The sequence below is a fragment of the Boleophthalmus pectinirostris genome, unplaced genomic scaffold, assembly GCF_026225935.1.
Source record: "Boleophthalmus pectinirostris isolate CB_2022bp ecotype Guang Dong unplaced genomic scaffold, ASM2622593v1 HiC_scaffold_11, whole genome shotgun sequence".
Classification (NCBI taxonomy): Eukaryota; Metazoa; Chordata; class Actinopteri; order Gobiiformes; family Gobiidae; genus Boleophthalmus; species Boleophthalmus pectinirostris.
The window spans coordinates 11,835,985-11,862,569 of record NW_026570994.1 but is presented as its reverse complement, the minus strand read 5'-3'; the positions used below and the strand labels follow the sequence as shown (position 1 = coordinate 11,862,569).

Below are 26,585 nucleotides of genomic sequence, written 5' to 3'. Positions count from 1 at the left end.
GATCGGATGTGGACGTCTGAAAACACTGACACTCTGATATGCTGATGTAGTTTTATGCGCCGCAAGGTAGCTAATTCACCACCAAAACGCTAAGAGACTAGGATGTATGTCCATTCACATATACGGTCTATACATATGACCTGCGGACGTATAATCTCGGAAAAGTTTAACATGAACCATCTCCAACACGAAAGAAGCACAAAACAGACTCACCATCAGCAGAACATCCCTCTGTCACAGAAAAAACACATATATTCCACTGAGTCATGGCCTTTAGTCCGACAGAAGCTGAACCGCATCAGATAGCGAGCAGTTTTTTGAGCACTTAGTTTATGCAAATTAGCCATGAGGTTTTAAGTTTTGTTTCTGTAAAACGTAAACAAATATGCTCAAAGCTGTGTGGATAGGGAAGGCTTGTGGACACAGAAACAATGTGTCTGGACGCAGATCGTTTCCGATACGGTGATACGGTTTCAGTGTAAATGTAGTCTTGGGCTGGTGTGGTCTCCAAGATGACAGAAAGTTTTAATACCATACTGTGAAACATTCCAGACAAAGCAATAGCATCTCCACAAAACAAAAAAAAAGGCATTTGATGGACCCTCCACCAAAAAAGTTACACAATGCATCTTTAAATATTCAGGTCTAACTGTTATTTGCATCGCACCTGGTAAATAATGTAATAATACACGTTTTCTATGACTAAAATCATTATCCTTGCCTTTGAAGCACCCAAATACTTACACATATAAGAAGGGTTAACCACTCTGCCACCTGGCTACAATGGAAAACATGATCCTATTCCATTAGCTATATGCGACTTCAAGTACTTTACACTCTATTTACTTTTAAAATGTTAACATTATAGCGTGCTTCAAGGCTCATTCAAAGCGTAGTACATTTCCCTGTAAAAGCTTTTTAACCTTGTTTGGTGCGGCGAGAATGGATGACGCCACTGTTGCTTCTGTCACTTCTCGTTATAACAAGCTTTTACTGTTTTCGTGCAAAGATATAAAACAATAAATAAAGCGGAATGTACAGAAGGCTGCTGTTCGGTAAACAGGAAGTAGCCTTGGGCAGTCGTATTTTCATAACAGAAGAAGAGTGGTATCAAAGCACGTTTTAAAACATCACAGATCATTTGTCAAAAATAACTGGATTTTGAAGCTCTTATGAATAAAACACAAGAGCACATGACGCTAATAGTTTGACATATTGGTCTAATTGCCATAAAGAGAGAGAGAGATGTGTTTTTCAAAATGGCCAGATTGGGGACTGTAATATTTGATGTGTGTTACAGCGCTTAATCCCTGGCCTCGACACAATGGAGGTCAGGCGGGTTATGGGAGATTTGACCCAGCTTTTGTACCAGACTCGAACATACCAACTGCTCTACTGTAGGGGGCACTGCTGCCGAAAGAGGTTCAGTCAACTATTTGTTTATGTTAAAGCCATAGACTGTATAAATAAGTGGCTCCAGTCAAATGAAGCTCATCGAAGCCAATGTTTATGGAGGAGAATTTGGAGATAGTTCTATATTGGGAGTAGGAATTGATTTATGGGGGAAAAAAAACACCACCAGGATTATGTAGAGCGTGTTAATATGAACATTTTAAGACCAAAGTGAGGAGCCTGACAGAGAGGGGTGATGTTTTTTTGATACAAAGTGACTTGAACCTGAGTCAATGGAGCAGGAAGCACCTCCATACTCACTTAGGTTTGCCAAGTTCGTGATAAGGAAACAACATTAAAACATAAAAAATAGAAAATAGTGTAATATGAACATGAGTGAAAAAATTGGTGAAAGGGTTAATATTAGTTGACTTCACTAGATTTGTTTAAGGCAAGCAAAGTAAGAGCATGTCCATGGATACCAGCAGGTACAACAAAAGTTACATCATAAGTGCATCTTTGGCTACTTTCAGACTGCAGGGCTTAATGCCTTAATACTCACATTTCCAATTAAATGTGACTTGTATGGGATCTCCAACTTTAAACACCCCAAAAGTGTCTCACATGCACTTTGAAGAACACGACAACATCACATGCAGCGAACATGCTCAGGGTTTACGGAAGTCGCCTAAACATGAGCACCTGGCGATTTTTAAAGTTGCCGTCGTACTGGAGCCACAACATGTACAGCTTATTTGTTTTAAGGAGGAGACTGAAGAAGGAGAAGGATGAGGTTTTTGGCCATGGCGTTTTGCGTGGCAGTGGCAGCAACGTCCGTAGAAAGGGACATGTGGGAGCAGAGTCGCAGCCAAGAGCGGTGGGATTGCTATGTGCTTCGCTGCTTCACTCACATTCATACACAATTTTTGTATGGTGAGAAGAACGTTTGTGTACATTTGTTGATGACGTGTAGGTGGGATGAATGTGACCTGGCTGTTCAAATTGGCAGGCTGCAGTCTGAACGTAGCCTTAAAGCCCCCATACAGTCAAATTTGTTGATTATTTATATATTTTTTTCAAATAATATACTCTCCTTTAATGTGGGTTGATTGGACTTGCAAATTATAACGTAGCGTCCTATAGTATACAGCATAGTCCTATATAAAAGTTGTAACTGTAGATGTATTTTTAGTAGCACAAAGAGGACATCTGAGGCGTAATGAAGCAGTCATTCATGCTTCCAACAGCCATCTGCTCCTCTGTCTTCTCCTCTCAGCACATTTCTGTCCAGGTAAGGCTATAAGTCATGAACCGCATGCTATAAATTTCTAAGCTTAATAGTTACTTTGGCCTCGCTCCAAAATCTAAAGACTTCTTGTAAGTCTAAGTATGCTCTATGCAGCTGCACAAACTATAAAAAGACCAATGGGAAGAGGCAGGTCTCAGGCTGTTCATTCAAATTAAGTATACCCTAAAAGTATTGTTAATTAACAGTAAACAGTTAATTATAGAAAATAATATATATTTTAAAGGGCCCGTATTATGCTATTTTCTGATCTGATCTACTGTATGTTATAATGTTTAATGTTTTCCTCATTCCTTTGTTTCATTCACATGTTTAACACACAAATCCTGTATATTTAGGCTGACCAAACTGAAAACACTCACTGTGGTAATACAAGAAGTACTCCATTGTGTTTTAAAACTGCAGACACCTTCACTAAAATCCTTTTCAGCCCTGGAATTGCCAATCTGAACAAAAGGTAAAAGGTAGCCGTTACCTTGAGTGTTAACAGCTACATTTGAGCCTTGTGGTTTGAGCTTTGGAGATTATAATAGACAGAGTAATAATGCAGCGTTACTCACACATGTGTGAATGAAACAAAACACAACACAACGTCATTCTAAAATGACTTAAAGCTCACAAGAGTCAATTTAGCATAATACTTGGACAAATTTTATATCATTGTAAACATAATTTATCACTTCAAATAAATTCTACTGTTATCTCTACTGAATCCCAGAGGTGGGATCAAGTCTTTGACCTCAAGTCCGAGTCAAGTCCCAAGTCAAATACAGGCAAGTCCAAAGCGAGTCTCAAGTCACAGACACTTAAGCCCAAGTCAAGTCCAAGTCGTCTGCTTTGAGCTTCATGTCATTTCAAGTCTTTAAACCAAAGTACCACATATAGTTTAGATTTTTGCAATTTATATGACTTTTAAACTAAATTGGTACTTAAAAATACATGGTGTATTTATATATGAGTGTTTATGTAAGAGTTGTAGAAATGCTAATTTTTCCTTTTTAAATGTTTTGACAAGACCTTAATGAGGCATGGCCAAACTATGGCCTGTGGACCAAATGCAGCCCTCAGAATAATTTTTCTTGGCTCTCAGGCTTGCAGGTGAATTGGTCCAAATTACCTTGCATTATTTAAAAATGAACTTTTTACTGCTAGTTTTTTTTTGTTGAAAATCTACCTTGATAAGGCTAATATTTAATATTTAGTGTGTAGTTTTAAGGATTTAAGCATAAATAAAGACTGATGGCTCATTCTAACATGTTAAACATGCACAAACTTCAATTAAACACTGTATTGAGCACCAGTCTATGGCTCTCGATCAGCCCTCTGCTTCATCTGTGTTTAGATATGTGGTCCTTGATGAAAAAAGTTTGTACACTCTTGCCTTAATGTGAATCATTACGGTCAGAATAGAAAGAATTAAGATTGAAAAGCGCTTAATATCAGATATTATCTCATGTAGTCTGAACTGAAATGGAATGATCATGTTCTATGTAGTTCCCTCTGTTTTACTGTGTTGTGCCGTGTACTACTGTAGTACATTTGAGGATACCGTATCACAGTACTTCAGTTACATCCAAAGTAACAAATAGAAAAGTGGGAGGGACATGTTCCAGTTTGTTCCTGTAAAATTCAGCACCACATGTATCAACTGTAAAGAGAAAAGTATTTTCTAAAAACATATTTTTTTTTGCAGAAGCATCAAGTCTTCTCAAGTCACAGGCCAAATCAAGTCCCAAGTCATTGACCTTCAAGTCCAAGTCGAGTCTAAAGTCTTAGTTCATTTTATCAAGTCAAGTCTCAAGTTCTAACAATAGTGACTCAAGTCTGACTCAAGTCCAAGTCACGACTTCCTGACTCCCACCACCAGGGGCCAGAATAAGAACAGATGACTACCAGATTAATCATTTACCCCAGAACTAAGGTGACCACAGTCTAGCACAGAATGATGTCCTCATACAGATACATGCTCCTGTATCGAAGTCACAAACTGTATGAATTATTGATGAATGCAATTTACCAACAACATACAAACAAGCCTCCCCTGATCTTCTGTTCTAGCTAAACAAGGAAGAGATATCCACTTTTGCTTTGTTGATAGTTATACTGTAATTAGCCTTTATGCTAACTGCCGAGTGCACTGACCTGTGTGGCATTCACTTTTTGGATGATTGGAGGAGAGCCGAATAGCATGCTAATGAGCTAATGCACTGACCTGTAGCATTTGGGGCTAATTATTGCTATCTGCTTAAATGCTCCGAGATACGCAAGAGGAGTTAGCGTGCAATGATTTTTAAACGTGTTGACCTATTACAAAAGTTATCAGGCTTAAGAGTTTGTTGTTTACGCTGAATTTTTACTTCCTTAAAAAGGTGGATGGCAGAACTACCTCACAGTAAAACATAATGGAACAATATTAGCTTTGTTTATAGTATTTAAAATGTTAAAAAACAAATAGTATGCATTCATAATTGTATTGTTATTGGTTTGCTTTGGAGTATCATGAAATAAAACTTAAAATAATAGCTAATTTTAAAAAAGGGGGATGATTTCAAAGTCTCAGAACACATGGTGTAAAATCGTCTATGTGCAATTTTACACCAGAAATGCTTAAAACGAGTCTGGCAATGATTTACAAATTTAGGCTACGTTTATATGATGACAGTCTCAACAGAAGACGCAAAAGTGGCATCATATCTTCACTTTTTATTCCGCAATTAGACAAGCGTTTTTGGGAGGAAATCTGCGTGCATATGATGATGCAAAAGTGTGTGGAATTTGATTGGGTATGCTTGTACTTAAAGCAACAAGGGCATCTTTGGACATACAGACGTTTTCACACCATGCATTTTCATCAGCTACTCTTTCCACAAAGTTTTCCCACCACCGACTGGTTCTCCCAGGTCTCGTGCATAGATGTCTGGCTCACCTGCGACAAACTGGTGCATCCAGAATTTGACAGAGCTAACTGCAGATCCTTCTCTTTTCACTAATAGTACCTCTGCATATTCTGTTCATTTGTTGGGATGCCACCTGTAAGTTTATTAGAGAAATTAGCCGACATGTTTGTTTCTGTGTACTGTATGTATGTGATGTAAACGTGTATGCGACGTGAGCAGATCTGACCAGAGTTTTGCGTCTTGGGCAGTGTAGACAGAAATGCTACGGCGGAGCGTATTCAACTTTTCCACTCTGGAGGGTGGTTTCAGATTTTTGCGTTTTCATGCCCCAAAAACGCCGTCACCGTCTAAACCAAAGGCACTTCCGATAAAATATTTTGTAGTTTTTACCCTCAAGTGTTCTCATGTAAACAAGCCCTTAAAACTGTGCATTGCATCTACCTTTGACATCACAACCTTGGGAAATCTCAAATGGAGTGTTTGGTAAGGCCATAGACGGTACAGAGAAAAAGGATTTTTTACACAGAATAACAAACTAGCATGAATTACATGAAACACAACTTCAGGTATGTTTTTAATGAGGGTGTGATGTGTTAGCATGGTTAAAAACTCAAAAGTCAATTTAGGATCATGTGTGTTCTTTAATTCTGCAAATAGAAGCTGTTCAAGTTTTATGCGTAACAGGCCTAGTAGGAGCCTCGAGCACTGTATTAAAATTACACTCACAGTCAGAACACATCATCTCTCATAACATGTAATATGTTTTATGACTTCAACTTTCCTTAAAGCACATGTTCTCGAAATCCAATGTACTTAACCTTATCCGTGTAACAGAACATAGCCATTCCTATGAGGCCCATTGACTCTTTGCAGTGATTACATTTGTTATATAAGCGAAGTTATGGCATTTCTCTGAGGAAACGTAATATTGAAATTCACACGGAGGTCTGTATACACCCAGCCCTGCTAACGGTGTTCTCCTCACCATAGCATTTCATTCGCCACGGTTAGCTCAGCTCAATAAACACAGCTCCTGTAGGTGAGAAGGATCCCCTGGTACATGAGTCTGTGTAAAGGTACTTTTATTAGGTACAATCAAATATAGGGTATTACCAGTATAATGTTAAATAAGGCGTTTCTGGATTGGTTGTGAATTCTGACAGTTATTTTTAATATAGAGCAACACCTTGTAGAGTTATAATGAATGGGATATTAACTGTTGCTTTCATTCAGGCTTCTCTCTGTTGGGTATAGCACAGACTTTCTAATACTGCCATTGTTCCCTTGAGCAACACTTAACTTGCCTGGTCTTCAATTTCTGTGAACATGGCTACGTGAACGTGAAAGTACATGAGGGAAGAGTTCTTAATTTAAAGTACAAAAATTGGATCAATATGAGCTGAAAATAGACTCAGAATTAAAGGCGCACTATGGGACTTTCTTGAGGAAACACGACACCTGCAAATTACCATGGAAATAGAAAGCTAAAGCAGACTACGGAACAGTCTCCATGGACATAAATATTTTTTATGACATACTATGAAACATTATCGCAAAAGGAACAACATGTCCATAGAAACAGGCAGGAGATCCTCCTCCAGCCCAAAAGCCCAAAAAGGAGTAAGGTCTGTGGAGATGCAAGCCTGCTCACAGTAAGGAAGTTTTTTCAGTCCAATAATAACACCCAAACTGTAAAAAAAAAAAAAAAAACATGCATTTTTGTCTATTTTAGCTTTTTTTTTTTATGCCATAAATGCTTAAAACGAGTCTGGCAGTTTATAGACTTAAAAACTGTGCATGATATCTATCTATGACATCACAATCCTGGAAAATCTCAAATGGAGTGTTTGATGAGGCCATAGAATGTATTCAGCTTTTCCACTCTGGGTGGTTTCAGATTTTTTTAAGCCCCCAAAAATGCCATCATGTCTAAACAAAAGGCACTTCCGATAAAATATTTTGACGTTTTTCCCGCAAGCGTTCTCATGTAAACAAACTGTGCATGGTATCTATCTATGACTTCACAATCCTGGGAAATCTCAAATGGAGTTTTTGGTGAGGCCATAGACTGTACAGAGGCAAAGGACTTTTTTACAGAGAATAAACTAACTTAAACTAGCGTGAATGACGTGAAATACAGCTCCAGGTGTATTTTTAATGATGGCGCAATAGATATTCTCGCATGGTTAAAAACTCAAAAGTCAATTCAGCATAACATGTATTCTTTTTGTTCATAAACTGCATTTGTCTATGTGATCAAGAGACCAATCTACAACTTCCACTCTCCAAATCCTGCAATTATTAGAAGACTAAATAAACTTGCTTAGATATGAACGCCATATTCATATCTTCCTTGAGCGACCAAGCCAAACAGCCATGCCCAATCAGCCCCGCCCCCTCACCCACCAGGCAGTTGGCACTTGTTAACCTACAACCATACCCTGGCGATAACATCCCATATTCTCCGTGTGCATGTCGGAAAACCCTTGCGGCACCGCTGGCACGCCGATTATGCTAATGCTTTAATTATTCAGGAGAGATAATTAGCCTATGATAAAATCGCTCTGATAATGGAGGGAGATACCTGGACGCGGAGAGCAGAATGAAATACAATTACACTTTCATTATTTGTCTTTGGGAGAGAATAAGAAATCTAATATGTGATTAAAGTATCGTTAGCAAAAACAATCCAGAGAAGCCATGAGTTTTATTATTAAAGCCGGATAAAAATCTATTGGAGAAACTAAATACAAATTGGTTCGTGGGTTTGTAGTCAGATTGGATTTTCGGTGGGTAAAACTGCAACAGAGCTCTTATGTCATACTAATCATTGCAATACGAATAAAAAGTTAATTTTCGCAATCACAAGTTTTGATAAAGTATGTTTTTGTTCATTTACTCATATCTATTTCAGTTCTTCATTTCATAACACTTTTTTTTCTTTTCCTTTGCACTTATTAAAATAACTAACGATGATCATAGCCATATTTTTTGACTATAAATCACACTTTTTTTCATGGTTTGGTCCTGCGACTTATAATTTGGTGTGACTTATATGTTAAAATTTTCACACTGACAGCCATGAGAGGGCGCACTAGGCTTGTGTACTCCTGTATCACTGTCACTTTGCACTCACACTTGTCTGGGATCATGTCAGTCGATCACACCATTGTTTCTGTATCACTGACAATTTAAGCAAACATAAAGACAATTGAAACCATCCTGTCAGGATTCAGAAAGGCCGGAATAATTCTAAATGGAACTGATGCTGAGTCTGATGACAGCTATGCAGAAAAGGAAGTGGTGCTCCATTTACCACCGGATGTTGTGGAGTTGCTCATAAGTGACACAGAGGATGAAGATTTCAATGGATTTAGTGATTTGGAGTGAGATGGAGAGTTTGGTAAATGTTCTGTTCTGTTGTTTATTCTGAATAACAGTTCATATGTGACATTAACAGTCTGTTCTCTGTTCTATTGATATTACTATAACTTGATTTTCAAGATGAAATGTCAGTTCCTGGTCTCTGATTTTATAAAATACATTTCCCCCAAAAAGTGTGACTTATAGTCCAGTGCGACTTATATATGTTTTTTTTCTCCTTCATTATGCATTTTTTGACTGCCCTGACTTACACTCCGGAGCGACTTATAGTCCGAAAAATACAGTACTCATGTTTCATACTACACCAAAGTACCCAGTGTATGTATTCAACAGGTAAGTCTTGATCATCTTGTCAAAGCATCTTTAGCATCTAGTTCCAAGAAAACGTGTACACTTAGAGTAAAAATCTGATAACTAAAATACTAAAATAACCCAATCATTCGATCAGACTTTTGTGAGTTAAAAGTGCATTGTGCAACTTTTCTGGTGAAGGTTCTTCTAGATGTTATTGCTTTGTCCGAAATGTTTAACACTATGAAATTAAACCTTTCTATCTTCATGGAGATCAAACCAGACTAAGTTACAGATCAGATCTGTGGACAGGTAACCCTACCTTGTAAGTTTGAGCTGTAAGACCACCTGTATTTGAATAAGTAAGGTAGAGCTGTTTAATGGCATACTGTGGAATATTCCAGACAGAGCAATGGCATCTCCATAGAAACAAGCAGGTGATGGACCCCCAACAGAAGAGTTAATTTGAAGGAACAGTGTACAAAGACATACAGATCATAAAAACAGAGATGCTCCGCTCTAGATTACTGCTAAATAGTCAGTTTCCATCTGCACTTGGAAGACAAAGCGCAACGAAATTACTTTTTCAGTCTATTTTGTCTTTCCCACATTAGTTAGTCAGTTTTGGCACAATTTCCCTTGTCAAAACCTGCACATGTGCGAACAGTTACAAAGAAATCAGATTACTCACATCTAATCTAAGTGTTTACGTGTATTTCCATAATCTGATAACTCTCCAAATCAGATAACGATCACATTGTTGGTGGACATGTAAACATAGCAACTGTCAGGGTGGGAGTTAGAATAGCCTAAACATTTTCATGAATAATTTTGGTTGACAACAAGAAAATCTGAGCATGAGGTCCACACAGAGTTGTCTACGTGAGTAAATATGGTACCAAAAGTTCAAGTATTAGTACCAGTATAACAAAAACGTGTACTTCAATACAGTGTACAATAGATACACTTCACTATAGCTGCATTTCTATCTAGTTATGCATACTGATCTCATGATTTATAAGTGAAGTCATTGTCAAGAAGAAGAGTCTCATTTCTCTTTCCTCGCTTCCTTCTCCTTGATTCCTTTCCTCAATCCTCTATTTTTCAGTTGTCAATCAAATGTGTCATATTAAGTGTTGTCCAAGAAAACCACAGAATGAAGAAGTAAACATGAGGAAGTTTTCAGGAGGACAACATCAGAGAAAAAAATCAAACTGGGGGACTTCCTCCCTCGTTTCCTGCAGAATCATGGAGAGGATGGAAGCGAGGAAAAGAAACGAGTCGTGGCCGAAGAAGAACAAGAAGCCTTACCCTAAGTTTCTCATAGCGATCACTCAGTGCTGCCACCTGATGGTCACGGTGCCTCCCCACCAGCTTACACAGCGAACAGATGAGCTGATCGTCCGTCACACAGTACATGTTCACCTTCTCCTCCTCATGCTCCAGACACTGTAACCCGCGGAGGTGCGAATCCGGCATGGGCTCTATCAGTCTGTGCCCGGTGAAAGGCTTCTTGTTGGGGTGCGTTGCTCGTAGGCACTCCTCGCAGTACGACACCTCGCATGTCACGCAAGTCTTCACCGCGTCCTGGGGAGGGTCCTGCTCGCAGAACTGGCACTGCACGGGCTCCGGGGGCGTACCGGGACTGGACATCGCCGCGTTCACCGGTACCAACGCGAAACGATTGCTCCCTTCTTCCGTGGGAGAGTTGGGCCCGCTGTGGGGAGCTGGTAACGCCAGCGGCAGTCCAGTTGACGAAGACGCTCTCTGAACTCTGTCTATGATGTTCTGCAGGGTTACGTTCCTTTTCAGTCCTTCCAAACCTCTCTCCGGACTCAAGGAGATGACATAGCGGCAGGTGGGGCACTGGAATGCACTGATTTGGTGGACGGATTCGTTGGTGGCGCAGTGGGAGACCAGGATTCGATGGGCGCAGCCGAAGCAGAGACTGTGGGCGCAAGGGAGCAAGAGCGGGTCTTCGAAGAGCTCCAAGCAGATAGGGCAGGTCAGTTCAGACTCCAGCGCGTCCATGCTGAATCAGAACAGGAGGCCGGGTGGAACCAGGCGCACAGTCAGCGAAAACCAGGAGAGCCTCTCAGCTACCTGTGGAAAGAAAAAGAAGGTTTGGGATTAGGGCCTGTTTATACAAGAACACTTGCGGGTAAAAACGACAAAATATTTTATAAGAAGTGCATTTCGTTTTGACAGTGACAGCATTTTTGGGGCTTAAAAACGCAAAAATTTGAAACCACCCTCCAGAGTGGAAAAGTTGAATACGCTCCGCCATTGTGTTTCCGTCTACACTGCCCAAGACTGCCCAATCTGCCGAAACTCTGGCCAGATCTGCTCACGTCGCCTATGCGTTTATGTCACATACATACAGTACACAGAAACAAACATGTCAGATGGCAAGCATACCCAATCAAATTCCACATACTTTTGCGTCACCGTATGCGTGCAGATTTTCTCCCGAAAACGCTCGTCTAAACACGGAATAAAAAGTGAAGACGCGATGCCACTTTTGCATCTTCTGTTCAGACCATCATCATAAAAGCATCTATAAAAACCTCAGACAGCTGCATAGATTCAAGACTGTATTCTAGGGATGGGTGATTTGACAAAAAATATGTGTTTGTATTCTCATTGATCAATCATGTTTTGTTTTTCTATCAGTTTCCTAAACATAAGCCATATAGACTTTTAAAGGTGCACTGTGTGACCTTTCTGGTGGAGGGTCTGCTACCTAGTTGTTTCCATGGAGATGTTATTGCTTTGTTTTGCTGAAATGTTTCAAAGTATGAGATTAAAGTTATCGATCTTGCATTTATTTAATTAGATTTGTTTTGAGTGTTTCGCCTCTCCACAGATCTGACCTGTAACTTAACCTGGTGACATCATTTGCCATACTGTAGGACGTTCCAGACAAAGGAATAACATCTCCATAGTTGCGGACTCTCCATGAGAACAGTTACTCAGTGCACCGTTAATAATCACAGAAATAAATGTCAAATTTCTTCCTCCAAAGTCTGAACTCTGCTTCAAACTGACACGCTTTTACTGACAGAGGATTGGCTATCGGCCTCTTAATTAAAATCACAGCGTTGATAAGTAGTGATTTAATTTCAATCTTGATTAAAATGAGAAAAATTGCACAGTCTTTACTGTAATGTTACTTAATTTCTATTAGCCAAATCACAAAATACTACTAAACTTCCAGTTAAGAATAATTTTCTTCTGACCCCCATTGGCATCTCCCCCTCTCTACTGCAGCAGCACAACCATCTCCTCCTCTTCATCACCAGTGTCCAGGTACCAGAAGAGATTTCCCTTCATTCCAAAGCTAAGCCTCAAAGTTTATCCATTCAAAAAAAACTATTAATGAAACTATTTTGTCTTTCCTGTAGAATTCTTCTTTTCTAGTGAAAGCTCACAGTATTCCTCAATAGAATAATGGATTTAAAAAGGTGAAGGGACATTTTTAAGTCAAATTCAATGTGAAAACTGTAAATAAAAGAATTCAAATCAAAAGTCAGGGCTTAAATCTTCTCTCATTTTTTGAAACAGCCCTCAACCAAACCAACACAAAAGACCAATGGTAAAAAGAATTTCAGAAATTCATGGAGGTGCGGAAACGAGAAATGCGAGGCCAACCAAAAGAAAGAAAGAAAATTATTAAAAACCCACTTTCTGAACTCTAAAGCGCATCAAGTCTTCATTATTAACTTACAAAAACAATCAAATAATGTCAGGGTAAGTCAAAGAAAATGAATCACACAATGAATCAACTAAATCTGTACATAAGCTGCATTTCTGTAGAGTTAGGGATAATGATTTCATGGCCTAGTAAAGTAAATTCATATCCACAATTAGAATACATATTTATCTTATGCAATGGGGCCTAGTACATAACATTCTATACTGACATTGACAATAATATGTTTAAATAGGACACCGCAGATTTCACAGGTTAAACTCTGACGACCTCAATAGCATTAGTATATTAATGTTAAACAAATGAATATTGGATGTACATTTCATTTTGACAGTGGTGGAAGAAGTACTCAGTTTAGTTACTTGAGTAAAAGTACAGATACGAGAGCCAAAAAAAAAAAAACTCAAGTAAAAATATGACATGAAAAAACCTATGCAAGTAAATAAAGTACTAGTTTAAAAATGTGCTTAAAGAGTAAAAAGTAAAAGTATTTTGCGTTAATAAAGATTCAAATGTAGTGATTTTGATGAAGATTTGTGCTGAATTTTGTTCAACAGAAACTTCAGACAGAAAATGTATAGTTTTTTTTTTTTTTTTTTGGAGCTCTGTTTATTTTTGTATATTTTTGTTTGCTCAAATTACAGATATGTTAAAAATAAATCAGCAGGTTTCACACAATCATAAAACAAATATATTTACTTAAAAAAAATGTAGTAAAGTAGAAAGTACAGATACTAGGGATGTAACAATAACTGAAATACCGTGATATCGTATCGTCAAAGTTCTCACAATAATATTGTGGACCTGCACAATATATCGAATTACAAGTCTCTTTGCTTAAATTAAGAGTTATGGTGCAGCAATAGCTTAAAAAAAGACAGAGGGAACTACATAGACCATGATCCTTTGCTCCATTTCAGTGTAGATTACAAGAAGAAATAACAGTTCTAAACACTTTTAAGTCTTATTTCTTTGGATTAAGTCTTGTCAAGGCATTTTAAGAGGAAAATGTAGCATATTAACAACTCCTACAAAATATTGTAATAAATATCGTACTGTGAGATGTATATCGTAAAAATATCGTCCCGAGAGATTTGGGTATTGTTACGTCTCTACATTGTTACACCCCTAACAGATATTGATTTTCAAATGTAGTAAAGTAAAAGTAAAAAGTACTCACTTAAAAATGTTTTTAAGCAACATACAGATACCTCAAATGTAAACTTAAATACAGTACTTTTGCTTTGTGATGTACTTTTAATTTTGCAGTGGAACTTTATTGCTTGCTTGATGCATTGTTTCTGATCTTACAATATAAGTTTGAATCCAAAACTATAAATACAATATACAATTACTGCATTAATTTATTTGAATGTTAATGTTTAAATATTTGAATGTTCAACTTGAAATATAGAAGTATGTATCTTTGAAAATCTTGGCCATGCAGTAAAAGTCCATGGACAGTTTTTTTCACCAGATGTCACTGTTTGCTGAGCTTTAGACCCTCGGTGCACTAACCCTCACTATCTCTCTCCCTAGTCATTCACTCTCGCTCGCTCGCCCTTATGCATGAATTCCCATCATCCTTTGCTAAAATGGCTTCACCAGATAAACCACTCGATGAGCACTTCACCGTTCGAGCCCTTTGATATTTGGAGACAGATAAAATTCGTTTGTGCGTCTGTAAAATGAGCAAAGAGAAATAGAGGAGACGGAATATTTTTGACATTCAGAACCAAGCGTATTTGACATCCTATTTTAAAATATATGACAAGTCTTTTGCAAAGCTTTTCAAATAAGCAAATGTCTGAGAATGATCGGCATTGGAAGAATGTGAATGCAATTTTAGCATCGTCAAAAACACAAAAGCCTGAATTAAAGTTCGCTGTCTGGATAGTCAATAAGAAAATAAAATGGTAACTTATAAAAGAAAAATGCAACAAAAACAACAAGACTTGAGGTAACTTTTTGGTCGGTTAGGGGTCCGTCACCTGCTTGTTTCTATGGAGATGTCATTGCTTTGTCTAGAATGTTCCACAGTATGACATTAATCAGCTCAACCTTAGATTTATTACATTAAAGTTCGGTTTAGTGCTGAAAAATACCTACAAAAACAAGCATTCTGATTGTGAACAGGGTTGCCTCTCCACAGATCTGACCTATAACTTGGTCTAGTAAGTGTGAAGATATAAAAAGTGAAGATAGAAAGGCTCAAAAAGTTACACAATGCATCTTTAATTTGAAACGCTTGAAATACAACTACATATTGATTCTGATAAAGGCTCTGTTGATGTTACTGATTTAACCGGAATGTTCCACAGTATGGCTTTAAATGTATCTAGTCAGATACAAGACACAAGACAGTGGCGAGATGAGGCCAAGTTACAGGTCGGATCTGTGGAAAGGAGACCCGGCTAATAGTAAGAATGAATGTTTTTCCATGGATTTCATTGCAATAACACTTATAACTGAATAAACAATAAATGCAAGATATATACTATTAAAGTTTTACAGTGGAACATTTCAGACAAACTTTTTCATGATATTCTAATTCTTTTTTTTTTTTTTTGGATATAAACATGATTTTAATGATAATATAGCTTGCATTTATTTGATTCCAGGTGTTTTTATCACAGTGAAGTCCCTGAAAAACTTGCATTCTTACTATGAGCAGGGACTCCTTTTCACAGATCTGACTTGTACTTGGTCTAGTCGGTCTGAAGTTATAAAGAATAAAGATAGAAAAGCTGAAAAAGTTGCACAATGCATCTTTAATTTGAAACATGCGAAATAAAACTTAATTTTTTATTCTGATAAAGGCTCAGTGGATGTTACTGCTTTAACTGGAATGTTCCACAGTATGGCTTTAAATGTATCTACGGCATGCACACAGATACAGTGGCGAGATGAGGCCAAGTTACAGGTCGGATCTGCGGAAAGGAGACCCAGCACGCCCACAGTAAGAATTGATGTTTTTATGGGATTTCATTGAGATTACAACACCTATAATTGAAAAAATAATAAATGCAAGACACATACTATTAAAGTTTTACAGTGGAACATTTCAGTAATTCTTTTTTTGGATATAAACATGATTTTAATGGTAATATAGCTTGCATTTATTCCATTCCAGGTGTTTTTATCGCAGTGAAGTCCCTGAAAAACTTGCATTCTTACTATGAGCAGGGACTCCTTTTCACAGATCTGACTTGTCTCATGGCATCACTGTAGCAGGTAGCAGACCCACCAGAAAAGTTACGTAGAAGATTTGAACCCACAACCTATTTACAAAGCGGCACCTATAGCGCTTTTCCACTTCAGAAATGTGTGTCTCTTAACTCAAATAAATCCACCTCTCACATAACACGAAACTATTCCAAACTTTTGCCACTTCTCATTGCTCGCTGTAGCTGAATAACAAAAAATAAGTGAGACAAGGTTTCACAAATTTGTGCATATAGTGTGACAGTGACGGAGCCGTGACAGGCGCCATCCTGACAGGATCCTTCAGGCAATAAAAAGTATGGAGAAAGAAAGAAGGGAGGAGAGCAGACGAGAAAGGAGAGGAGAGGTGGGTGACACTGACAAACATGCGGAAAATAAAGATGCATGGTGGGGTGGAGAGAGAGGGAGGGAGGAAGAGATGGTGGGAGAGAGAAAGATGGAGAGATGGAGAGAGAAAGAGAGAAGAGGAAGAGATAGAGGGAGGGAGAGATGGAGAGAGAAGGATATAGAGAAAGACAGAAAAAGAGAAAGAGAGAAAAAGGTAGACAGAGGGGAGGAGAGAGCGATAGAGAAGGAAGGGAGAGAGAAAGAGGGGGAGAGGGAGGGAGAGAGAGATGGAGGGAAAGAAAGAGACAGACGAAGAGAGACGGGGAGAGAGAGAAAGAGATGATGGAGAGAGAAAGCAAGAAAGTGATAGAGCGAGAGAGGGGAGGAGAGAGCAACAGAGAAGGAAGGAAGAGAGAAAGAGGGGGAGAGGGGAGATGGAGGGAAAGAAAGACAGAGGAAGAAAGACAGCGGAGAGAGAGAACGAGATGGAGAGAGAAAGACAGAGGTGGAGAGAGAAAGTGAGAAAGAGACAGAGCGAGAGAGGGGAGGAGAGAGCGATAGAGAAGGTGGGGGGAGAGAGATGGAGAGAGAAAGAGAGAGGGAGGGACAGCTTGAGAGAGGGTGAGGAGAGAGAGGAAGACAGATGAGAGAGATGGAGAGAGAGAGAGAAATAAGAGAAAGACAGAGAGAAAGAGATAGAGATGGAGGGACAGATAGAGATATAGAGAAAGAAAGAAAGAAAGAGGATAGACGAAGAGAGAGAAGGCGGGAGACATGGAGAGAGAGTGGGAGAGAAGAAGACAGATGAGCGAGATGGAGAGAGGGAAATAGAGAAAGACAGAGACAAAGAGATGGATAGGGAGGAAAGAGCGATAGAAAAGGAGGAGAGAGAAAGCGTAGGTGAAGTGGCAGAAAGGTATCCATAGGTGACACTGTTGAACCATGGAAGAAGGTGATGTACAGGAGGTGGGAGACAAATGAAACAATAAGATTCTGATGCAAACTTTATTAATGACAGTGTGTAGTGGCAGAGTGGTTAGCCCCTGTTCATTCTCAAAGCTCCATGTTCTCCCATAAAGACGCACTACGTAGCTTTTCCTGGTGAAGGACTTGTCACCTGCTGGTCTCAAAAGCGATATTATTGTTTACCTAGAATACCTTAAAAATACCTCGAAAAACATACATTCCGAGCAGGGGTCGCCTCTCCACAGATCTGACCTAACTTGGCTTTGTTGTGACTTTATCTGCATGGAAATAGATATGTTTAATGCTCTACTTTGGAACATCTCCATGGAGACAAGATTGCGGCATATACGTTTACCAGAAAAGTTACATCACACGCCTTAAAGTTGATGGTTTAATTCCCACTTTGCATACTGATGGTGTATCTTTGGGTAATTGGGCAAGACACTTTGACACTGGTCTTGCAAACTTGTCTTTGTAAATTACAGTATGAAATTCAATCTCTACTCCGTTATGGTTCTATTTACTTTGATGAACACTTTGAATTACTCCCAACTAACCAATGTTTATTTATGACAGATTTGGACTTGAATGAATCGACTCAAATGATTTCCCTTCTTCCTGTTTATATTTGTCCCACATTTATATTAACTTGGCGCCCGCTGCTCGTGAATATTTCATCAGCTTTGTGTCCGAGGAGGTTGTGGCTTTGCCTTTTCCACTTACAGTTTAAGCTGCTAAAAGTTTCATGCCGAGCCCTTTTTAACCAACCATTTTCTAAATCTGACCGCCTGACAAAAGCAATAGAGACGTAGTGTGGTAAATGGGAAAAGAGTGTACCCAGGGCCTTTGCATAATAGCACAGTCATACAGAAGATACATATACTCGAGTACTTACATATGAGTCCTGATTTTGAGTACTTTAAGCTTAGGTATGAAGGTGTTTGTAGTTTATATAAGGTATTGTATTTGAATTTATCACTTGACAGTTGGCGTACACTTTCTGTAAGCAGGTTTGTAAAGTTGTAGTGTACAGTTTTGTATCCTGCTTTTGTATCTTTATGGAGAATTGTCGTGTGGAAACAAGTGAGCTGAGTCTTGGACAGAATCGTAATCTTCTAATAAGGCCCGGGAGAGAGCGCTAGATTACTGAAACATGCACGGATGACATCTAAAACCACCAGGCATATTTTTGATGCGAGAACAACATTATAACATTGTAGAAAGTCCAAAAAGTTGACTTTGCATAATAGCTAAACTGAAAAACAGGAGTAATTTTGGAGAATTTGTAAATTGTGATAACGGTCAATTTTGTTGTTTTTCACCAAAAGTACTAGTATTTTTTAACAACTATTCCTCTCAGCTTTACTGTGCTTAAAGGGACAGTTTGGAATTTTGGACATAGGGCCTCATTTCCTAGTGAGCCAGAGTGTTGGAGACGTGTGGAGATACTTTTTAAATATTCCATCCAGTCCTTGTATTTGTAGAAGTCGCTGGTGCGAGGCTAGTGCATGTCAATAGCCATAGTTAGCTGCCACTAAAAACAGTCTTACCCACTCCTCAAAGCACCCGAAGCAAAACAATTATAACGCCAGACTGTCAATGATATAAATGTCTGAGTTGATAGAATAATGTTTGAAAAAACTAACCTTAAAACTAACCTTGCATCACATGTTGATGGACTATTTTCTCATATATCAATCGGCCGCTGCCAAGCTTTCTATCAGGAAGTACAACTCCCTGCTGCTCAGGAATAAATCCTTCAAATGCAAGGTTGGTTTTACTTCTAAAATTATTTTATCAACACAGACATTTACATCGACAGTTTGGTGTTATAACAGATTTGCTTCAGTGTTTTGTGGAGTGGGTAAGACTGTTTTTAGTGGCAGGCTAACTATGGCCATTGACATGCGCTAGCCTAGCACCAGCGACCTCTGCAAATACAAGGACTGGATGGAATATTTAAAAAAGTGTCTCCACACGTCTTCAACACTCTGACTCAGGAGGAAATGAGGCCCTATGACCAAAATTCTGAAATGTCCCTTTAAGATATAAAATAACATCATTATTTTAACATTTTCACACAAGTTTTAAATTTGGAACAAAAAGTCTCTGAGCTGCTAGTGTCTTCCAATTCCAGGGTAAATGCTCTTTCCATTAGACTAAAACACTCAATGAAAGACCACCCTTAAGTATGTTGAGTCATCTTTTTTCCTTTTCCAATAATTTTCTGTTCATGCTCCATTTTCACATCACTTAATGGGAAAAGTTGGCGTACTGTATTTATTTATGGTGATTTGAGTGCTCCAAACAAAAACTGATGTAACTAAAGATGATTTTCAGACACATTTGCGCTGCTGCTTCTCATGTGTGGAGCTCTGAGCTGACGTGAGCCTCTGTGGCACTCTCCATTCTGAGCTGAGAAGTAGGTCATCCTCTGTGACCCAGGCCCGCAATCAGACAATGTGTGATGTGTGATGTATGTGTGATGGCATTAAACACACACAGGCTGGGATAGTGTGTACGCTGCAAATGAGGGGGCAAGGATTCAAGTGTGGGTTAGGTGAATTTATGCAACAAATATCGCCACTGATACTGAAGAATAAGCTGGATAGATAAGTCATTGCTACACTGTGGGAAACTCAAAGCAACAACACAACAACATCACCATGGAGACAAGAATGTGGCATATACCTTCCGAAAAAGTGACATTCTGCGCCTTAAATTTTCCCCATTGCATCCTCATGGTGTATCTTTGGATAACTGAGCAAGACACTTTAAGTTTGATCTTGAAAACTGTCTATGTAAATTATAGTATGAAATTCAATCTCTACTTTGTTATGTTTCTATTTACTTTGATGAGTACTTTGAATTACTCCCAACTAACCAATGTTTATTTATGACAGATTTGGACTTGGTTTTATAAATCTAGTCAAACAATTTTCCTGTTTCCTGTTTATATTTTGTTTGGATCGTGTTCCATGATATATCGATTGAGCCAATATCCTGCTTGGGCCTTTAATTTGATAAAATACAACTCTTTATAGGCTGATTTTTGCTGTGTTTTAAGGAAATAACGACCATTTCCCACTCCTACTCTGGTATCACATAAAGTCAAAGTATCAATTTCAGAACTGAAAATGCTTTATCAGCCCTACTTTTTAGTTACCTTTGCATGGCTAAATACACTAAAACCCTATGTAAGTATAAAGCACATACAATCACTATCTAAATGTATGATATAGTGCAATTATCCAGATACTTTTGCTATTTTAGTTAAGATGCTCTTCCTCAGTTACATTTTTTTTCCCCATCACCCACGATACTGCAATATTTATCAAGTGGGGTTACGAGAAGTACTACTAGTAGCTGTAGTAGTTGTTGTAGTTGCAAAGTAAGCCGTAGTAAAAGTAAAAGTTAAATGTGTAACGTGTCTATGTAACTTTTTCGTTGGTCCATCACCAGCTTGTTTCTAAAGATATGTCATTGCACTGCCTGGAATGGTCCACAGTATGACATTGAACAGCTTTACCTTACATTTATTGAATTGCCGGTGGTTTTATAACTCAAAAATATATTTTAAAAAATGGTTCTCTGACTGTGAGCCACAGATCTGACCTGTATCTTGGTCTGGTTTGGCCTTCATGAAGGTAGAAAGGTTTAATGCCATACTGTGAAACATTCCAGACAAATCAATAACATAACATCTCCATGGAGAAAAGCATTTGACGGACCCTCCACCAGTAGTAGTAGAGTAGTAGTAGAGTTTTCAGTGGTCTTTTATACTGCAAAAGTGTTACTTACTAAGCTTACTTTTCACTTGTATTACTTTTGTCAGGCATTTACTCAACATAAATATGTCATCACACAACAAAACATGATCAACAGGCTTTGTGCGACGCAAAACTGTTCATTTTTGCTGGGCTTTCCAAATATTTTGACACCATGTTTATCCCAATCCCTCCAAGAATTTGAACAAAAACATTCAGCCTGATGAGATGTTCAAAGTCTTGAAAAAAAAAATATAAATCATAATCTGCTTTCATTTCAGCGCGAGCATGGATTAACCTTTGACCCCCGGGAGCAGCCGAGCACGAGTTGCGTTTTCGGGGTCACGTTTCACATGCCAAGGTCAAACGTGTGATGAGATTTGTAAATTCTTTGACATTATGGGTATCTCTGTAAATCTGGGTTGAACTATGGACAATGTAGTGCAAGAAGAACAATATTAGTCTTTCCGAGCGCAATAGGGAGTGTGTGATGGATGCAATGGTACAAATGTATTTTAAGAAGAAGTCTGCAGGTGTACAAAAGAGCGCCAATCCCAATTAGGAAAGAGAATGCAGGAATATAGAGTTATAGGCTATCTGTGTCTGTCTGTGTGTGTCTTGGGAGTTCCAAAATCTTACAGCTCCAATATGTAACTACTTTTGTGGTTGGGAATCCCTGATTGTGTCATTACTTGTCTTGGAATGTCCCAAAGTGCTGCATTATGCAAACTATTTTGTATATATTCAGTTACATGTGTTTTTTATTGATACAAAATACCTGCTGACAGTGAAAAGAGTCTCATCTCCACAGATCAGACATGTAACTTGTCCTGGTAGTATCACCTGCTTGTCTCCATGGAGATAGATAAAACTGATGCCATTGATGCCAGACAAGTAGGTGGGGGACCCTTCATGAGAATAGTTTTTTTGCACCTTTCAAGGGCCCATATTACATATAAGTGTCTCTTTACATATAAGTTATTGTAGTCACTGAAAATTAAAATGCAATATTTCTGTTATAAAATTCATAAGACTAAATTTATATTTAATTTAAACAGCCAAAAAACATTTCATATGAATACATACTTCATTGATAATTTTTTTATAATATGTTTTTTGTTTTTTTTTGTTTTTTTAATCATTTCATTGTACCTATGTCATAACAGTATAGTTGGGGACTTACAATTTGTGAGTTGGACTTGAGTCAGACTTGAGTCACTATTTTTTGGACTTGAGACTTGACTTGATAAAACAGACTAAGACTTGGGACTTGACTCGGACTTGAAGCCTGTGACTTGAGAAGACTTGATGCTTAGACAAGTTCACAAAATAACTGTTATTTAATGCTCTTAAATCTTAATTCTTTCTATTCTGAACGTAATAATTCATACTCTTGTCAAGACATTTAAAAAGGAAAAATTTGCATTACTACAACTTATATACGATGACCTTTTAAGTATAATGTAGTTTAAAATTAAAATAAAGTGCAAAAATCAAAGCTATATTTGGTTCTTTGGTTTAAAGACTTGAAATGACTTGAAGCTCAAAGCAGACGACTTGGACTTGACTTTGAGTTATGGACCTGTGACTCGAGACTCGACTTGGACTTGCCTGTATATGACTTTGGACTTGACTCAGACTTGAGGTCAAAGACTTATTTGAGACTTGCAAAACAACGACTTGGGCCCACCTCTGAATAACAGGGTGTTTACTTTACTGTTGTTGTTATACACTTTCACTGGAATCATTTGGATAGTTTTTGGAATTTTGATATTTACACTGACATCTACTGTACTTTTTTTTTTTCAATCCAGAAGTCATTGGCATAACTATGGTCAAATAAATAAACCCGTTTGCATTTGAATGTGCCACGCTGTCCCCTATGGCTGTAGTGGTGAGTGCACAGATGCTACATGCTAATCGCTAACGCCTCATCTGTATGCTGTCTGTCTCTGGGGGCTGCTTTCATGTCCAAAACATTTCATTATCCAATCCAACCGCACAGATAATCAAGCACTCCGGGGGAACATCCATATTTAATCGCTCTCATCTCGTTACTGAAGCATCAAGCTAACTCATATTTGGAACAGAGCGGGCTAATTGTGCTAATATGCGTAATATAGAGTCATTTAGCGGGAGAGAGGGAGATCATTGAGTATAAGTGATCAATCTTTTATGAAATCAGAGTTTTATGGGGAAATAATTGGATAAATGTTACTTGTATTAACTTGTATAAAGCAATAAAGATGTAGTATTAGAATGTGTTTAGATCTTGAAACATCAAATCAACTGGCAAAATTCATCTATGTTTGCGAAAAGCCCATGGAGATACATTAGCCAATTTATTTTAAAAAGTAAACAAACAACCCCATTTTCTGCAGGGACCATAAAATATATAAGCAAGTGGACTAAGGGAGTGTGACAGTACCCATAGCTCCAGTCAAATGAAGCTCATCAATGCTGGCAGTTATAGCAGCGTATTTGGAGCCAAGTTCATATTAGGAATAGGAATTTATTTACTTACAAAACAGCGAAATAAAAACACCAGGATCGTGTACAGTGGGTTAATATGAACATTTTAAGACCAAAATGACAAGGCTCGCAGCAGCCGTTACAGAGAGATGGGCGATATTTTTTCAGTACAAAGTGAACTGAAGCCAGAGTTGATGGAGCCAGAAACACGCCCATGCTCATTTCCTATTTGGAAAGTGACTGTTAGCAGGTCAGCTATGTTCATTTATACATATTTATACAGTTTATGGCCAGGACACAGCTGGTAAATACAGTCATCACACTATAAAGTCAAAATAGAGCTAGTTCAAAATATTCATCGGTTTACCACTTTTCGAAAAGTTGCAACCATAAAATCCAGATTTCTATTTAAAATTCCATGTTACTTATGAATGCATTCAAAGCTAGAGTAAATAATCTGGAGACATTTGAACACTTTTTATTTTCTCATAAGGGATTCATAGTAGAATGAAAACAAAATGTTGAAAATGTCGAAAGTTGAACAGAATCATTGTTCGCTGTCCCTCCTTTTCTATCAAGTGTTGTAAGAATAAAATAAATTGTATTGGTAAGTAGTCTATGTTGCCAGATAACATTTCCTTAGACTGGAGAAGGTAGTAGTTGTGTGGTATTGCTCAAGGCTGCGGGTTTTATTCCTGGACCATATGTGGAAGTTGCATGCTCTGCTCTGCTTACGTCATGGTTTGCCCGGGATCCAGAATACACACTTCTTCTATAGACAGAGTATTTGTTTATCAACACAGCAGACGCACACGCAATCTGAGTGCATAAAACGCTGCTGTATACACAGTTAACATGAAGTTGCAACAGCAGCTAGAGTGGTTGCACTAAAACACTTAAGAATAAGTTAAGAATAATGGATGGGATACGGCTTAATGAGAAGAAATAGTTCAAACTTCAGTGCACATACCTGATGGACACACCTAGCCCCACCCCCAAGGAGAGTCTGAAATCCTATAAGATACTGACATGATACAAGACATAATAGGGGCTCGTTCTGCAGGACAAAGCAGCAGTGAGCGAAATGACATTTTATTCAATGTGAAGAGTGATCAATGAGCAAGTGTCACTGGAATAAACTCTCTGCTCCATCTTGAGCCAGACCCAAACATGATCATGCAATTCAGCTTGTTTAAAGGGACAGCTCGGAATTTTGGGCACAGGGCCTCATTTCCTAGTGAGCCAGAGTGTTAGAGATGTGTGGAGATACTTTTAAATATTCCATCCAATCCTTGTATTTCTAGAGGTCGCTGGTGCTAGGCTAGCGCATGTCAATGGCCATAGTTAGCCTGCCACTAAAAACAGTCTTACCCACTCCACAAAACACCCAAAGCAAAACAGTTATTACGCCAGACTGTCAATGTGAATGTCTGTGTTGACAGAATAATGTTTGAAATAAAACTAACCTTGCATCGCATGAATTGTCGCATGTTGAGGGACTATTTTCTCATATGTCAGTCCGCCACTGCCAAGCTTTCTATCAGGAAGTTCAACTCGCTGCTGCTGCTCACACATAAATCCTTCAAATGCAAAGTTGAGTTTCCTTCTAATATTATTCTATTGAAACTGACATTCACATTGACAGTCTGACGTTATAACGGTTTTGCTTTGGGTGTTTTGTGGAGTGGGTAAGACTGTTTTTAATGGCAGGCTAACTATGGCCATTGACATGTGCTAGCCTAGCACCAGCAACTTCTGCAAATACAAGGACTGGAAGGAATATTTTAAAAAATGTCTCCACATGTCTCCAACACTCTGGCTCACTAGGAAATGAGACCCTATGTCCAAAATTCTGAACTGTCCCTTTAAGTAAGGCTGATTTCCCTTTGTATAAAAATGCAGAGAGATTCATTGAAGAGCAATATTCTGGTGGGTGGTAGTTGCTCCTGTCCGTGATCCTAGCTGAAGATTTATAGTACTGGAGTTTGCTCAAAAGGTAGTGTATAAAAATAACTGTATGACTAATGTAACCTTCCCCGTGTTAAAGGTCTTTTCACATATATTTACCCCAGCAATAACGTGCCAGGACAGAGTTTGCCCTTGACAGCGCACCAGCTTGTTCTTGCCCCCTGCATAATCCCCTTCCCCAAAACATCACATTTAATTCCTCTAATCTGGGTCACGCGCTAACAGACCCAGACAGACCCCCCAACCCGCCATCCGCCCACCAACCCACCCACACACGCACACACATAACACAAAACGTCAGCCAATATCACCATCAGTAATAGCCCCAGCATCCCTTACAATGAGCGGCCAATCGCGTTAGCCGTGACTGACCACTTCAAAACACCGAAGCCCCTGATTGGTCATGGTCAGTGTGGCAGGAAGCGGATTAGCGCGGTATGGAGTGTGGACTGGCACAAAGGGAGTGTGGCGATGTGTGTGGCGACTCCTCACTGAAAAGGGAGTACAAAAGGAGATGACAAATGCGCAATATGATTTCTGTGGGTGTCATTTTGAGTCATATATACATCTGCGTATTCAAATCCAAGGCAGTATAATGTCACTTTTGTGTGTATATATTCTTGGTGAATACAGGGTTTCTTTCCCAAATAAAAAGTATAAATTCCAGTACATCGAACAGATTGCCAGTCTGCCCCATAATTGGAGGCCAAAATGTGGTCTGAGGTGATCCTGGTAATACAGATTACCAGTCTGAGCGTGGGATCAATAAAGTATCTCTCTCTCTACTGGTTTTATTAATTTAACTGTCTTATTGTCAACAGGTCCCTTGTTAAAATGAGACATCAGGTATAAAGAGGCTAACCTGTGTAAAGTAAGAT

The 26,585-nt window shown here is 38.6% G+C and overlaps 1 protein-coding gene across 1 annotated transcript in view; it reads right to left on the bottom strand.

The window, feature by feature from the left end:
- Positions 1–26,585, bottom strand: part of LOC110153288 (E3 ubiquitin-protein ligase Midline-1-like) — a 61,394-nt gene that overhangs the window by 25,238 nt on the left and 9,571 nt on the right. Inside the window, exon 2 of the mRNA XM_020917172.2 lies at positions 10,582–11,373. Coding sequence (XP_020772831.1) covers positions 10,582–11,301 — 720 coding nt within the window. The 5' untranslated portion in view covers positions 11,302–11,373. The remainder of the gene's footprint in view (positions 1–10,581; positions 11,374–26,585) is intronic.